General features: G+C 42.7%; 1 protein-coding gene across 1 annotated transcript; it reads left to right on the forward strand.

Annotated features, from left to right (window-relative positions):
• Positions 1-2,159: 2,159 nt before the first annotated feature.
• Positions 2,160-3,707, forward strand: LOC127775747 (transcription factor MYB20-like). The gene is made up of 3 exons (XM_052302039.1): positions 2,160-2,673; positions 2,770-2,899; positions 2,994-3,707. Exons 1-3 carry the CDS (start codon positions 2,541-2,543, stop codon positions 3,526-3,528), a joined length of 798 nt encoding a protein of 265 aa, XP_052157999.1. The 5' UTR covers positions 2,160-2,540; the 3' UTR covers positions 3,529-3,707.
• Positions 3,708-15,089: the final 11,382 nt, after the last annotated feature.

A 15,089-nucleotide genomic window follows, 5' to 3' on the forward strand; every position in this document is an offset into this window, starting at 1 on the left:
GCCTCCTAACCATAAGTTTCGATTTGTCCCCGCCACCAACGCCGGCCTACTGCTCTTCTTCATCGCTGTGGCTTCGGTGCTGCCTGCCGGTGTCCACACCACTCATTGTCGGGCCATCGTTTCCCATGTCCACCGCTCTAAGCTCATCAAACTCCCCCTCTTCCCCTCCAGCCACCACCCTCCCACTTCTACCCTAACTCAGGATTCTAAAGCCTAGCTCCACTGTCTTCGTCAGGGTTATCGGAGTTAGAGAAGAATGTGTCGTCGGAGCTGGGGTTAGAGCACGAATCGCGAAGTAAATCTAAAGATTAGTAATTTGCATGATTTTGATAAAAAAAAAATCTATCTATCGACAACCATTTAAGCCATCCTGAATTTTTTCCCCTACAGGTCTTTTTGATGTACTTTGTGAGCACCATGGGATGGGTAGTTGAAAGTGATATTTTATTTTTAACCTTCCAAGTTTTTATTATTTATTGATATCTTCTTCGGTTCTTCACCAATCCCCAGGGCAACGAGGTTCATGCAGCTGCTCTTCCCGAGAAAATATCGTTGACATCCTCGTTTCCCCGCGAACCCAAACAGGGAGCCTTTGTAATCAGTGGAGTGACCGCACATTTGACCTTGCCGTTTGTAACCACGGCAACGACCAACGACTTGCTGGCGCAGAGTGTGATGCTAGGGTTGGATTTATTTTGCTCTTTGAGAGCACATTTGATTTTTTTTTTTTACGACGGATTGGGAGCCAATAACCTCAAGCACACAGGATAGAAAAACAAAACCATAGCATGCGTAAAACATAGGTCTATTGGGGTTGAATTGATCGTTAGTGAGGTAAACTTTAAATTGAGTGAATTTCGGTTTGGACCATCTCATCTCACGTACTACCTCCGTCTTAAAACAAGTGCAGCCTTAACATCCGTATCCAATGTTTAACCGTCCGTCTTATTCAAAAAATTTATAAAAAAAATTAAAAAAAATCACATATAAAGTGTTATTCATGTTTTATCATCTAATAACAAACAAAATATTAATCGTAGAAAATTTTCAAAAAAGACAAACGATCAAACATTGAATATGAACATGCACGTAAGACAAGCAAAACTATTAGCACGTGATTAATTGAATATTAATTATTACAGATTTGAAAAATTGTTTTTAAAAGAAACACACGTTTAGCAATTTGAAAAACGAGAAAGTAGCAAATGCTAAATGCGGAAACGAACGGAGCCTTAAACCTCCTTGACCTTACATTAAACGATAGATATTGTTGGGTTTAGTCTCACATCAGTAATTGATGATGGGGGAGCACGACTTAAAAGGTAACTCCAAGTCCAATTGTAACCATATAGGACTAGTATATTTGACATCTATTCTAACATATATGAAAGGAGTAACTTTCACATCAATATACAGTGAGTGCACCTGTTGAGATTCAAATGCAAGCCAGCCGACATAGGAGAGTTCCTATGGCGCAGTTCTCTCTTTAGGCTTTAGGGTTACTTTGGAACGCATGAATTCCAAAACATATGATAAAAAGGTAGGATTCGAGTGCCTTGTCACTCCAAATCCTATGGTTAAAAAGCATAGAGAAAAGCTATAGCAATTATCGTTTGGACGGAGCATAGAAAAAACATAGGAATTCATAAGAGAGAAATTGACATAATTTTTTTGCTAGGAGGTTGAACAAAAAAAAAAAAATCCAAAATCCCTATGTTTGAGGCATGAGGCATCCAAGGAATTTCAAATGGATTTGGTGAAGTCGTTCATTTTGTTTCAATTGACCATATAAGACTTTTTCTCACACAATCCAATCCTATAAAATTCCTTCGTTCAAGGAGCCTTTAGCCCATATTTACTTTCTATTATTCTAGATCTTTTACTAAACAGACGTGCAATTAAGGGTCGAAGGAGACTCGCTTTACTTGTGTTAAACACGAAGACACATGGGCCCGCTTGACAGCCCTAGCAGAGAGAATCTCAAGTGCAGACTACAGAGATCCCACAAGACCAGAACCAAAGATGAAAAATGAGAAAGAAACCAAGAAAAAAAAGAAAAGGGCACTGAGCAATTGGGCATCCACCCGTTAAATCACCAAGAAACTCCAAATGTACAAAGCACCCATGATCCAGCCAGTCCAGTGGCGCGTCACCGCCTCACCGGAGCCCAAGCCTGAGCCCGGCCACTGTTTCCGTCGGCATGGCGCGCTCAGAGACGGCCTCACACGTACGACTCGCCTCGCCCTCCCTTCCCGCCACGTGCCCGTCTCACTCCCCCACACCTCTCTCTCTCTTCCGCTGCTCCTCCTCTCACCTGACGACCTGACCCTTCTTCTTCCTCTCTGATGATCCCTCTCTATAAAATGCAACTCCGGTGCACCCGCCGATCTTACCTGGAACAGAGACAGGCAGGGCCGTCACGCCGAAGAACAGAGTGAACGAACACCATTGCCGTCTTGCTGCTGGTTGTTGCAGGTTGCAGCAGCCAGAAAGGCGAGAAGAAGCTAGGTAGGAGGTTTTTGTGTGTGTGTGTGTGTGTGATGGGGAGGCAGCCGTGCTGCGACAAGGTGGGGCTGAAGAAGGGGCCGTGGACGGCGGAGGAGGACCAGAAGCTCGTCGCCTTCCTCCTCACCCACGGCCACTGCTGCTGGCGCGTCGTCCCCAAGCTCGCAGGTCAGGAAAGAAAGCTCGCTCGCTCGTTCGCTTGCCATTGATGCCCCCCATACGCGAATTGCATGTTGACGGTGTCGTTCATGGGCGCATCTGCAGGGTTGCTGAGGTGCGGGAAGAGCTGCAGGCTGAGGTGGACCAACTACCTGAGGCCCGACCTCAAGAGGGGCCTCCTCTCCGACGACGAGGAGCGGCTCGTCATCGACCTGCACGCGCAGCTCGGCAACAGGTGTGTTTGTGTGTGTGAGATCACGTTCATGGCGGATTTCTTTTCGATTTTTGGTTCGTTCTCGGTGACTGATTGGCGTCGCCGGTGGGCGCAGGTGGTCCAAGATCGCGGCGCGGCTCCCCGGGAGGACGGACAACGAGATCAAGAACCACTGGAACACACACATCAAGAAGAAGCTCCGCAAGATGGGCATCGACCCCGTCACCCACCAGCCGCTGGAGCCGCCTCGTCCTCCGCCGCGCGAGCAGGATGCCACGCCGCCGCCGCCGCCGCCGCCGCCGCCTCCTCAGGAGATCGAGGAGAGCGAGGAGGAGGAGCAGGAGCCTTCGCCGTTGATCGAGCCGCACGAGATCACCGCGCCACCGCCGGCGGCCGCGGCCGAGGCCGCCACGAGCAACTGCTCTGTTTCCCCTGCTTCGGTGCTCTCCCCGTCCTGCTCCTCGTCGGCGTCGGCTGCCTCGGCGGTGGACGTGGCGGAGTGGCCGGAGCCCATGTACATGTTCGGCATGGATGGCATCATGGACGTCGGCTGGAACGGCCTCATCTCCGGCGCCGGCGTGGACGTCGACCCGTTCGACCATTACTACCACGACGCCAGCTTCGACGATCAAGACGTCTGGATCATCTGACGCGATCCTAGCAATGTAAATAGATCAACTCTCGCGGATTCCTAACTAGCCTAGTAGCTTAGCTTACCATGTGTTTTTTTTTCCCAATCTTTTCTTGGTGAGAATGCATGCATGGTCATGGTTGATGCACCGAATGTTTGACAAAAAATTGAGAAAAAAAAATCAGGTGAGACGAATACAGCTGCATGCGAAGCGCGATGCGTTCTCTTGCGTCTAGCTCGGCGGACGCAGCGGTCAGCAGTGGCGCCGCGGGCGCGTGTCGGTTTCCGGGGGAGGGGGGGGGGGGGGTGTTCGCGTGCGGCGGTGCACGGCGAGACTTTGGCCCTGGGTTTGGGCATGACGCGGGCGCGGGCGCGCGCGCGTGGGCGTGGCGACGGCGTGTCGCCGCTTGCCTGACTTGACCGTATTCTAGTTGGCGAGCATGTCGTCATGCCATGCCATGCCAAGAGCGTGGTTCTGTTCCTGTTACATTTGACTTAACTGTCTTTTTTTTTAACCGTTTCCTGTTTTACTGTGAGAAGCTGATTATAACTCACAAGTGCTGATACATGCGAGGTGGATTTTTATCCTTCAGGAGTTATCCGCTCGTTTTATATATTTTGATCCAAAACTAAAAAAAAAAGATTAATACGTGATATATCACTTCATAAACATACAAATTCAAATTTAACTTATACGCGTACACACTATTTATTTTTGTTTCTACTTATGTAGGTTGAATTTGAAATTGCATATTTGTGAAATGACATCTCATATTGATTTATCATATTAGTCATTCTTTTTTAAAAAATAATAATTATTTAAGTGACATACAAAATAAAAAGGTGATATCTCCTTCAGTGGTGAAAAATGTACATCACAGTCATGTGGATATGTCCTAACAGAATCTAACTTAATGTAGAGTAGATAGAATCTAGCTTCATGTAGCGTGGGCACATATTTTGTTTACTACTAAATGCACTCAAACTGTGCATATGTTACCTCTCCCAGGATTCAATCTCGAGGGAACAACCAGCATTCACACTAAGCATAGAACTCGAATATAAGTTATACTCGATTTGTTGTTTCAAACAAGTTCTAAACGGATTTATTTTCTAAATGTTATCCAAAAGTTAAAAAGATCCTCACCTAAACTGCCAAATCCCATAGCACAAGCAAGATGTGCCCTGGGCACAACACCTAAATTGTCAGTCGAGCTATGCCCATTTTCCTACCCAGAAAAATGGATTTGACCTTAAAAAATGGATTTGTTTTTTTAATCCCTCTTGAAGGATTGACTATGTACACGCATTATTCATTTCCAGACTTAGATCGTGTTCCATCACAAAGAACTCTCAACAATTGCTCTCGTGGTGAAAATTAAGAAGGAGGCCAAGACTTGACCCTTGCTGGAGCTAAAAACCTAACACAAATTTTGCTTTAATTTTTATTTTCCTTTTTCTCATGTAAAGTTCCCTTTGCATCATTTTACTTATACTCTATTTAATCAAATTGGTGCACTCTAAATGCTAATTTGTTAAAAAAAAGAATTGCAGACTCAGATCGAGGTCAAAGAGTCATTTCTCGAATCACCTCTGAATTTGATGAACTTGCAGATCAAAGAGTCAGTTCTAAGGCCCGGTTTATCCTGTGTGCATGCCGTCATCCTCGCGTCATGCTGATGTCATCGGTGATCCATCCGGGTCACACGGGGGGGGGCCTCGCGAACCCCACTGCACCTCGATCTTTTTCCCTGGTCCACGGGCTCTCCTCATCATACCAAAACTAAAGTCTATAAACATGAAAAATAGCGTGATATGATGATGATGAGATCAACTACTATCAAACAGTAGCAGTTGCAGTGATTGGCAACTTGAGATGTCACATAGAAACACTGCCTTTTGGGGAAGATCGTGCTGTGATAACTGCGGGTTATAAGAGTAGGTACAATAGCAAGCTATAAACCAGCTTCAAACATATTTTAAGAAGATAAATGAGGAGAGAGAACAGCAGCGGGCTACAGATTTATAGCCAGCTGTAACACGGGATGTGTATTACAGGTGAGACCAGATATTAATAGTGTAGTATGTAACTATTGTATAAATGGGCTATTAGATTGGTACAGATAAATTGGAGTTAGTAGTTGGCTGTAATATTAAACTTGCTCTAAGCATGGGGCTTGGCCTATGCGCCATGTACTTTCGGAATAATTTTCATCCTTTCTTAGAAATATTTATTTATTTATTATGAGGCATGCAAACTTTTTTTTATTACAAGGTAGATGTACATATGTACATGCTACTACACACGCAACACCACACTCATATCTCGTGAATACACCCCCCTCACATATGCTCTATGAGGCCATTCCTAACCCAATGATTAAGATGGTGTCCATAATATTAAATAAGCTGCCACATAGGGTGAAAAGTGACGTGGCAAGTGAATAAATGAGGAAAGAGCAGGAAACCATGTCTTGCATGAGACATGGTTTCTACACAACATCCAAGACATCATGTGAGATAAGTAGCATTAAATTTAAGTATGGAATAGTGGTGTTTGCATTGGAAGAGTGGTGTCTAGTATTAGTTTCTCGATGATATGGAGTTTATGGAAACTATGTCTAGTGTTTTGGATTGGGAATGACCTGAGACCAAAAAAAAAAAAAATCAGTAGACATCCATGATCTCACTAAATTCTCGTTGAAAGCCCACCTACATATACGTAATATTTATGGGCACTAAGATTTTAACCTTAGGGCAGTCCCAACCCTCTACCTAGGATGGTGTCTATGGTATTAACTATATTGCCATGTAGGACTTTTAGCTTATGTGGCACTATATTAATTAAGAGAGACAGTGAAGAGAGGAAGAAACTGGGTCTCATGCAAGACACAGCTTCAACACGAGAACCTATGCACTAGACACTATCAAATTTTGCATTGGGAGAGAATAGTGTCTTCATAATAGATGAAGAATAAATATGAATGGTAGAGAAGAGAGATGATGTATTTATTAATGGCCCATTTTAAGAAATCATGGGTTGTGGAGTGTAGTTTCTATTGTGATGTCTTATTGACATGGCACCATAGACACTGCTTATGGACACTATGGGTTGGGACTGCCCTTAGAGGATAGAATCATGCACTACCACACCATTCAAACCATCTTGCGAGGATATTGAAACTTCCTTAAAAACTGGTTTGTCAAAACGGTGCACCTTATATGCTGCTACATACACTGGTGGAGAAACTATCTTTAGTCGGTCGGCCGAATTTCACAATAGTCCCGGTTGCAATAAAAACCAGAGCTAAAGATGATCTTTAGTCCTGGTTAAAAAGGGTAACGGGTATATTTCATCTTTAGTCCCGGTTCAAATGCTGTCAGGGCTTGTCAGGCCCCCCGGGATCTTTAGTCCCGGTTGGTAACACCAACCAACCAGGACTAAAGATCGTAACTTTAGTCCCGGTTGGTGTTATGAACCGGGGCTAAAGATCCCCGGGGATCTTTAGCCCCGGTTCATAACACCAACCGGGACTAAAGTCCCACCCCTATATATAGGTCTTCTTCCTCCTCCAGCTACCCGTGCAAGCTTCAAAATTTCTTCAAAAAAGAGGGGAGGTCATGCCAAAATTTCTAGTGAATTTATTTTGGTGATTATATACAAATCGGAGGTGCCTAAAAGGTTAGCAACTTCATCCTCCAATATTTTTTTGTCATATTACATTTGGAGCTATGTTTTGCACACTTTTTTGTGTCCAAAATTTAGTTGTAAGTTGATGAGAGAGAAAATTTGTGTGGGGAAGAAAGAATATATAGAAATTTAGTTTATTTGCTAAAGAAGGTTTTATAAAATAGTTGAGAATGAAAATATAGTGAAAGTTAATCTTAAATAATAGAAAACAAACTAAAATGAAAATTAAAAGAAGTACAACACATTAATATTAGTTTAAAACTTTAGAAATAGTAAATAAGAATTATTTGGTGTAATATTTTATAATTTTTGTATGAATAATGATATGTCATTATTGTATGACTGTTGAAAGAGTTTGTAATTATTTTATAATTATTGTATGACTGTCATTATTGTATGAATAATTGTTTGTGTACGATTTTTTTTCATCTTATGTAGATGGATCGGCAATGGATGTACGCTGACCGGTGATCCAAAGAGTTTATTGACGGCGTGCATTATTTTTTGAGAGTGGCCGAAGCTAACAGGCATAAGGGTTTTATTTGTTGTCCATGCAATAAGTGTAGTAATCAAAAGAAGTATTCTGCATCCAGGACTATTCATTTCCACTTGTTTGAGTCGGGCTTCATGCCAAGCTATAACTGTTGGACATCCCACGGAGAGCAAGAGGTTGAAATGGAAGAAGATGAAGTGGAAGACGACAATATTCTGGACTTTGCTCAGTACGCTGGATTTGAAGGAAATCAAACGGGCGAGGAGGAAAGGGATGCTGATGGTAACGACGTTGTGGATGATCTTGGTCAGATGTTGCAGGACGCCAAGGAGGACTGCGAAAGTGAAAAGGGGGCCCATAAATTGGACAAGATGTTAAAGGACCACAGAACGTCGTTGTACCTAGGTTGCGAGCAGGGGCACAAAAAGTTGGATACCACTCTGGAGTTCTTGCAATGGAAGGCAAAAAATGGTGTTAGTGACAAGGCATTTGGCGATTTATTGAGACTCGTCAAGAACATTCTTCCGGAGGGAAACAAATTGCCCGAGACAACGTACGAGGCTAAGAAGATAGTCTACCCTCTAGGACTGAAAGTTCAGAAGATTCACGCATGTCCGGATGATTAGACGAGAACCTAGAAGCATGCCCTGTTTGCAAAGCACTACGATACAAGATTAGACGAGACGATCCAGGAAAAGTTGATGGGCAGCTAACAAAGAAGAGAATTCCTGCTAAGGTGATGTGGTTTTTCCCTATAATACCACGGCTAAGGCGTTTGTTCAGGAACAAGGGGAATGCTAGAATGATGCGATGGCACGCTGAAGAGCGTCAACAGGACGGAATGCTAAGACACCTTGCCGATGGTTCGCAATGGCGAAACATCGACAGAAAATTTAAAGACTTTGGAAAGGACGCACGAAACATACGGTTTGGTTTAAGTACGGATGGCATGAATCCTTTTGGAGAGATGAGCAGCAGCCATAGCACTTGGCCCGTTACGATGTGTATCTACAACCTCCCCCCTTGGCTATGCATGAAGAGGAAGTACATAATGATGCCGATTATTATTCAAGGCCCCAAGCAACCTGGTAACGACATCGATGTGTACCTAAGACCACTGGTCGAAGATCTTAAACTATTGTGGAAAAAGGAAGGTGTCCCCGTGTGGGATGAGGACAAACATGAGGAGTTTAATCTATGAGCGCTGTTGTTCGTATCCATCAACTATTGGCCTGCACTTAGCAACCTTTCCGGTCAGTCCAACAAGGGATATAAGGCTTGCACTCACTGTATGGATGAAACAGAAAGTACGTATCTTAAGCACTGTAGGAAGGTTGTGTACATGGGTCATCGTCGATTCCTTGCTGCAAACCACCCGGTACGGAAGAAAGGCAAGCACTTTGAACATAAGGCGGACCACCGTACGAAGCCTAAACATCGCAACAGGAAAACAATGTTTGCTATGGTTAAAGATCTTAAAGTAGTGTTCGGAAAGGGGCCTGGAAGCCAGCATATAGATAGCGAAGATGGTCACGCGGTGATGCGGAAAAAGAACTCTATATTTTGGGAGTTACCCTATTGAGAATTCTTGGACGTCCGCCACGCAATCGACGTGATGCACCTCACTAAGAACCTTTGCGTAAACCTTCTTGGCTTCCTAGGTGTATATGGAAAGTCGAAAGATACACTGGAAGCACGTAATGATCTGAAGCATATGGAACAACGCGGCGACCTTCACCTGGAACCAAAGAAGAAAGGAAGCCATTACTTGAGTCCAGCCAGCTACACTCTTAGCAAGACAGAGAAGGAAAGTATGTTGGAATGCTTAGAGAGCATAAAGGTACCGTCTGGATACTCCACGAATATCAAGCGAATAATAAGCACGAAGGAGAAGAAGTTCACAAACCTAAAGTCTCATGACTGTCACGTGTTGATGACACAACTGCTACTAGTTGTAATAAGGGGTATCCTTCCAGACAATGTTCGGGCAAAAATAACAAAGCTATGTGCTTTCATGAACGTAATTTCGCAGAAGGTCATCGATCCGGATAGATTAGAAGCCCTTCAGAATGATGTGGTGCAATGTCTTGTCAGTTTTGAGTTGATATTTCCACCTTCATTTTTCAATATAATGACACATCTGCTTTGTCACCTTGTCAAAGAGATCAGTATTCTCGGGCCTGTGTACCTACACAACATGTTTCCTTTCGAGAGGTACATGGGCGTTCTGAAGAAGTATGTTCGTAACCGTGCTCGTCCAGAGGCAAGCATCGCCAAGGGGTATGGAACAGCGGAGGTCATCGAATTTTGCGTAGAATTTATTGAAGACCTTCGCCAATCGGGGTACCTGAATCACGCCATGAAGGGAGACTACGGGGAAAGGGAACTCTCGGAAGGAAAGCAATAATGACGGTAGACAACAATTTATTCTGTAAAGCCCATTTCACGGTTCTGCAACAATCTTCATTGGTAGCTCCTTACATCGAGGAGCACTTGGCTCTAGTTCGCGCTAGAAACATCGGTAAGTCCGATGCATGGATTACACAGCATCACATTGATACTTTCCCCACGTGGCTACGACAACATCTCATGGGTAACGAGACGATCAACCAACAACTGGCCTTCCTGGCGAGGGGACCATCTGGCTCGATCGCGACATTCCAGGGATATGAGATCAATGGGTACACATTCTACACGAGAGCCCAAGACATGAAGAGCACGAACCAAAACAGCGCTGTTCGTATCGATGCCATGGGACACGATGGAACAACTGGCACGTATTACGGTTCCATCGAGGACATATGGGAACTTGATTATGGTCCTCTCAAGGTCCCTCTGTTCCGGTGCCAATGGGTTAGGTTGACTGGTGGAGGCGTAACGATTGATGACAGTGGGATGACAACAGTTGACCTTAACAAGGTTGGATACTCGGACGAACCTTTTGTCCTTGCCAATGATGTAATGCAAGTCTTTTACGTGAAAGACATGTCTAGCAAAGGAAAGAAGGGTAGAGGGCCTGACGAGCCAAAGCGTCATGTGGTTCTCCCAAGCAAAAGAAAAATCGTCGGAGTTGAGGACAAGACTGACGAGGATTACGATCAGTTTGATGGGCAACCCCCTTTCACGGTGACGATTGACCCTAGCATCCTCCTATCAAATGAAGACACCCCTTACTCACGTAGCGATCACAAGGAGGGAACAATAGTGAGGAGAAAGTATGTGCGGTCAACCGTCACCGCCGATGTATTGCCGTAATTATTGTGTACACGATGTAAACTATTTTCGATGTATTGATTATCCATATAAATCAATTTTTGTATGGCATATGTTAATTACGTACGATTATTAGAATTTTTAACAATTTTAAATCATGCATATGCTAGTTATATGTGATAATTAGAATTTTTAAAAGTTTTAAATCATGCATGTGGCATTTACATATGTTAATTAGAGTTTTTAACAATTTTAAATCATGCATATGCTAGTTATATGCGATAATTAGAATTTTTAAAAGTTTTAAATCATGCATGTGGCATTTACATATGTTAATTAGAGTTTTTAACAATTTAATATCATGCATATGCTAATTATATATGATTATTAGAATTTTTATTAATTTTAAATCATGCATGTGGTATGTACATATGTTAAAGTTTAATTTTTAACAATTTAATATCATGCATATGCTAATTATATATGATTATTAGAATTTTTATTAATTTTGAATCATGCATGTGGTATGTACATATGTTAAAGTTTAAGTTTTAACAATTTAATATCATGCATATGCTAATTATATATAATTATTAGAATTTTTATTAATTTTAAATCATATATTTGATTATTACGTTTTATCCACATTTACTATAGACAACAATAATTTTTCAAAGTAATTGTCATTAATTTTTCGACTTTAAATAATTTTAATGCATTATTTTCTATTTTAGAAACACATATGTAATGAAAATCAATATTCAGTGCGTTTATCAGTAGTCCCGGTTCTTAACCTTAACCGGGTTTAAAAAGAATTTGGAAATAGCGGAAAAATATCTTTAGTCCCGGTTGATGAGAACAACCGGGACTAAAGATCTAGGGGGTATATATATTCCCGATGCGCGCCCTCGTCTTCTCCACCAACACTTAGAAGTTTTTTCCCCGATCGATCTCTCTCAGCTTCTCCTTCGCCGCCACTACCTAGGGCATCCCCGCGCCGACGCCGCCGTATCTCTAGGGTGAGAGCCGCCGCCGCCTCCCTCTCTCTCTCGACGACCTCGATCTCTCTCTCTCTCCCCAAACCGCCGCCGGCCTCCTCGTTGCCGACGCCGCCACCGACGTCGTCGCGGCCGAACACGACTCCGCCTCCCGACGATGCCGACCCTGACCTCGATGCGGCCGCCACCGGCGACGACGTCACGCCGGCAGTGCCGACGACGCCGGGCCGCGCCACGCCGCCGCGACGCCACGACGCCACGACGCCGCCACCTTATTTCACCCGGGACTAAAGATAGCGATCTTTAGTCCCGGATTGGTAGTCCCAGTTTGAAAACTGGGACTAAAGGGGGGTTATGAACCGGGACTACAAACGCTTTCTCCACCAGTGATAGCATAGTAAAAAAATGGGAATGGGAATGAGATACATTCATTGGTTGGAAGATTGGGGGAGTCGAACCCCCAACCTCATGAAATGCAAGGCTTGTGGTATGCCTCTCACCGTTGCTATTGTGGAGAGGTAAAGTATACTACCAATTAGCAATTTTAGAGTCAGTCAAGATTGAAAAATAATTACTTTGAACCGGCAGTCTAACAGGTGAACCGACTGTCTGACCGGTAGACTGGTAAACCGATGACCTCACCATGTCAATCTTCGGTCCTATTTTTTTCCACTACGCTACATAGGACTGCGTATGCCGTGCGCTTAGCTCGTTAGATCAAGATTTGAAGACCTCAGTGCTAAGGCCCGTTCGAAACGGCTAAGCTGATAAACCACTAATACATGAATTAATTATGCATTATATAACTATAAAATTGACAACATATCTTTTGAATAAAAATCAGAGCAATGATGATGTATAAAGTTTTTAGAGAAAATATACTTTTGAAGTATATGACATGAACAATTTATACATCCATAAGTAGCCCTCATGACCATACAACAGCGCACAACGTCTGTAAAAATTGATCGATCGCTATGAAATTCTATTAGTTGCTCGGGCTCGATGATGTCACAGGCTCCGCTATTATCATAGCCCTTATGGCGGCGGTGGCAAACGTAGCTTGATGCCAATGTGATTGCACTCCCTCCATCCATATCACATCCTTATGGTGTAATCTAACCTAGAACGGTCGTTTCGATTGATTTTTTAATAAAATTTTCTTATAATATAATTTTACAAATTAGAAAACCATGACCTTATGAAAATCAATAATTAATTGTAACATAAATATTGCAGTACTACTCCATATCAGTAAATTACATATAGTTGACTTTATAATTGGTCAAAAGTTATGATACTTTTTGATCGAAAAGTGATGATCTTTGAGTCCTGAACTATGTGTGCATCGCATAGTGGGAGTACAAATCGGCAATTATTTTCTCTTTCTTCACATGACAACTGAGAGAAAAGGTCAAATTTAACAATTTTGTAAAATAGGCAACAATGTACTAATTGAATACTTGATCCATTTTAAAATGAAGATGTTTTTGTTTTATCCTAAATCACACATATCCAAGTTTGACTAAATTTATAAAAAAACATTATAGTAACATCTACAATACCAAATTAATTTTATTGAATCCACAATTGAATATATTTATAATAGTTTTTTTTGTTTTAAAAATGTTGCTATGTTATTTATTTTGATCAACTTAAAATAGTTTGACTTATAAAAAAACCAAAAAGAATTACGTTCTGAAATAGATGGAGTATTTATTAGATTATTATTATGGTTGTAGATGAACGCGTACTTGTATCCTCAGCAATACATATATGAGTTTCAGTAAATATAGTATTAACACAATACAATATCAAGAAGTTTCGCTAATAATAAGAAGCAACTATGGTGGACTTTTTTTTTCAAATCATATGGGGCTATATAACAAATAAGTATATGGTTGATTTCAACCAAGTAGCATGAAGACCGTCTGATTGTCATCCAAAGGCGGTCTCTGGGCCCAGAGAATCGAATGGTAACATCATCTTTTTATGGGACAAAATGTTTGTTGGGGAGCATGCATGCTTGGGGGCCTAACCTGTAAAGCTGTGGATACTGCCTCTCAAATTCAGCAGGGCCATAAACTAAGATATCCATTGCCTCGTGCCAAGATTCAACTACAGTGACGATCAAGAGGGCGCACATATATTTTGCACTGAATTCATACTATATACACACTACAGTGACAGGAAGGGTGGCCGGTGCAGCTCCAAGTGGCGATCTGGCCCTCCAGGCATGGCATGGCCTAGCTGAACGAAGCTTTTGCCATCTCTTTCTTGGGCTCATCACCTCACCTCATCAGCCATGACACAGAAAAGTGCCAAAACACCAAATGCCCAAAGGAATTGAGCTTTTCTTTGGGCATGTGTCAAATGTTACATCGTTGGGGCACCCAAATAGGTCCCTCTCTCTCTCTCTCATCGTGCCTGACCAGTTATGGCCCCACATTTCATTGTCCCATAGGGGGGGGGGGGGGGAGGGGGAGAGAGAAAGAGAGGAGTTAGTGGGATGAGGTTGTGTAGGGATAAGATTTGGTGGAAGCAATGTGTTAGCTCTCCAGGTTTTGGGGCGGTGGCCCGCGACGTGTATGTGTGTCTGCTATATATACTATGGGTTTTGCATGTTTGATGGAATTTGATTTTGTATCTTTTGTGCTTCGATTACGTGGAACTGATATCATGCGAATGCAAGAATAATGAGCCATGAGTGCAGGCTAGAGCTACGTGGTGGTTCTGATATTGGTGAATTACTGCTCTGATAAGGTCAAAAGTGCTTTTGCCATGTTTTGGTGCATATACTAGGTTTGATAAAGTCAAAGTGACAAATATCATCCTTCGCGCGTTTGCCTTGTCTTTGGTCTTTTCCTCGACGGTGGAGGGGTTGACATCCAAATTTGGCATTACAAAATTTAGGCTAAGTGTAGAGTTGGACATAACCTTTTCATAAAGGCCAGTTATATCGACATTTATACTGTGGTTTAACCGGGTCATAGGCCGGTTTGACCGGGAGTCCCATATCAGTCTGCGTAGTCTAATCGATAGATTTTGAGTCCTAGGCCAATTCATCTATTTTGATGTTTTCTTACTTAAAGACTGGGATTTCTCGAGTCCTAATATTTTCTTAATCCTAATTGGATGTAAAGAAGATTTTGTAGATGCAAGACCGATTTGAATTGACTGACAAT

This window comes from Oryza glaberrima, chromosome 6, assembly GCF_000147395.1.
Source record: "Oryza glaberrima chromosome 6, OglaRS2, whole genome shotgun sequence".
In the NCBI taxonomy this organism is placed as follows: domain Eukaryota; kingdom Viridiplantae; phylum Streptophyta; class Magnoliopsida; order Poales; family Poaceae; genus Oryza; species Oryza glaberrima.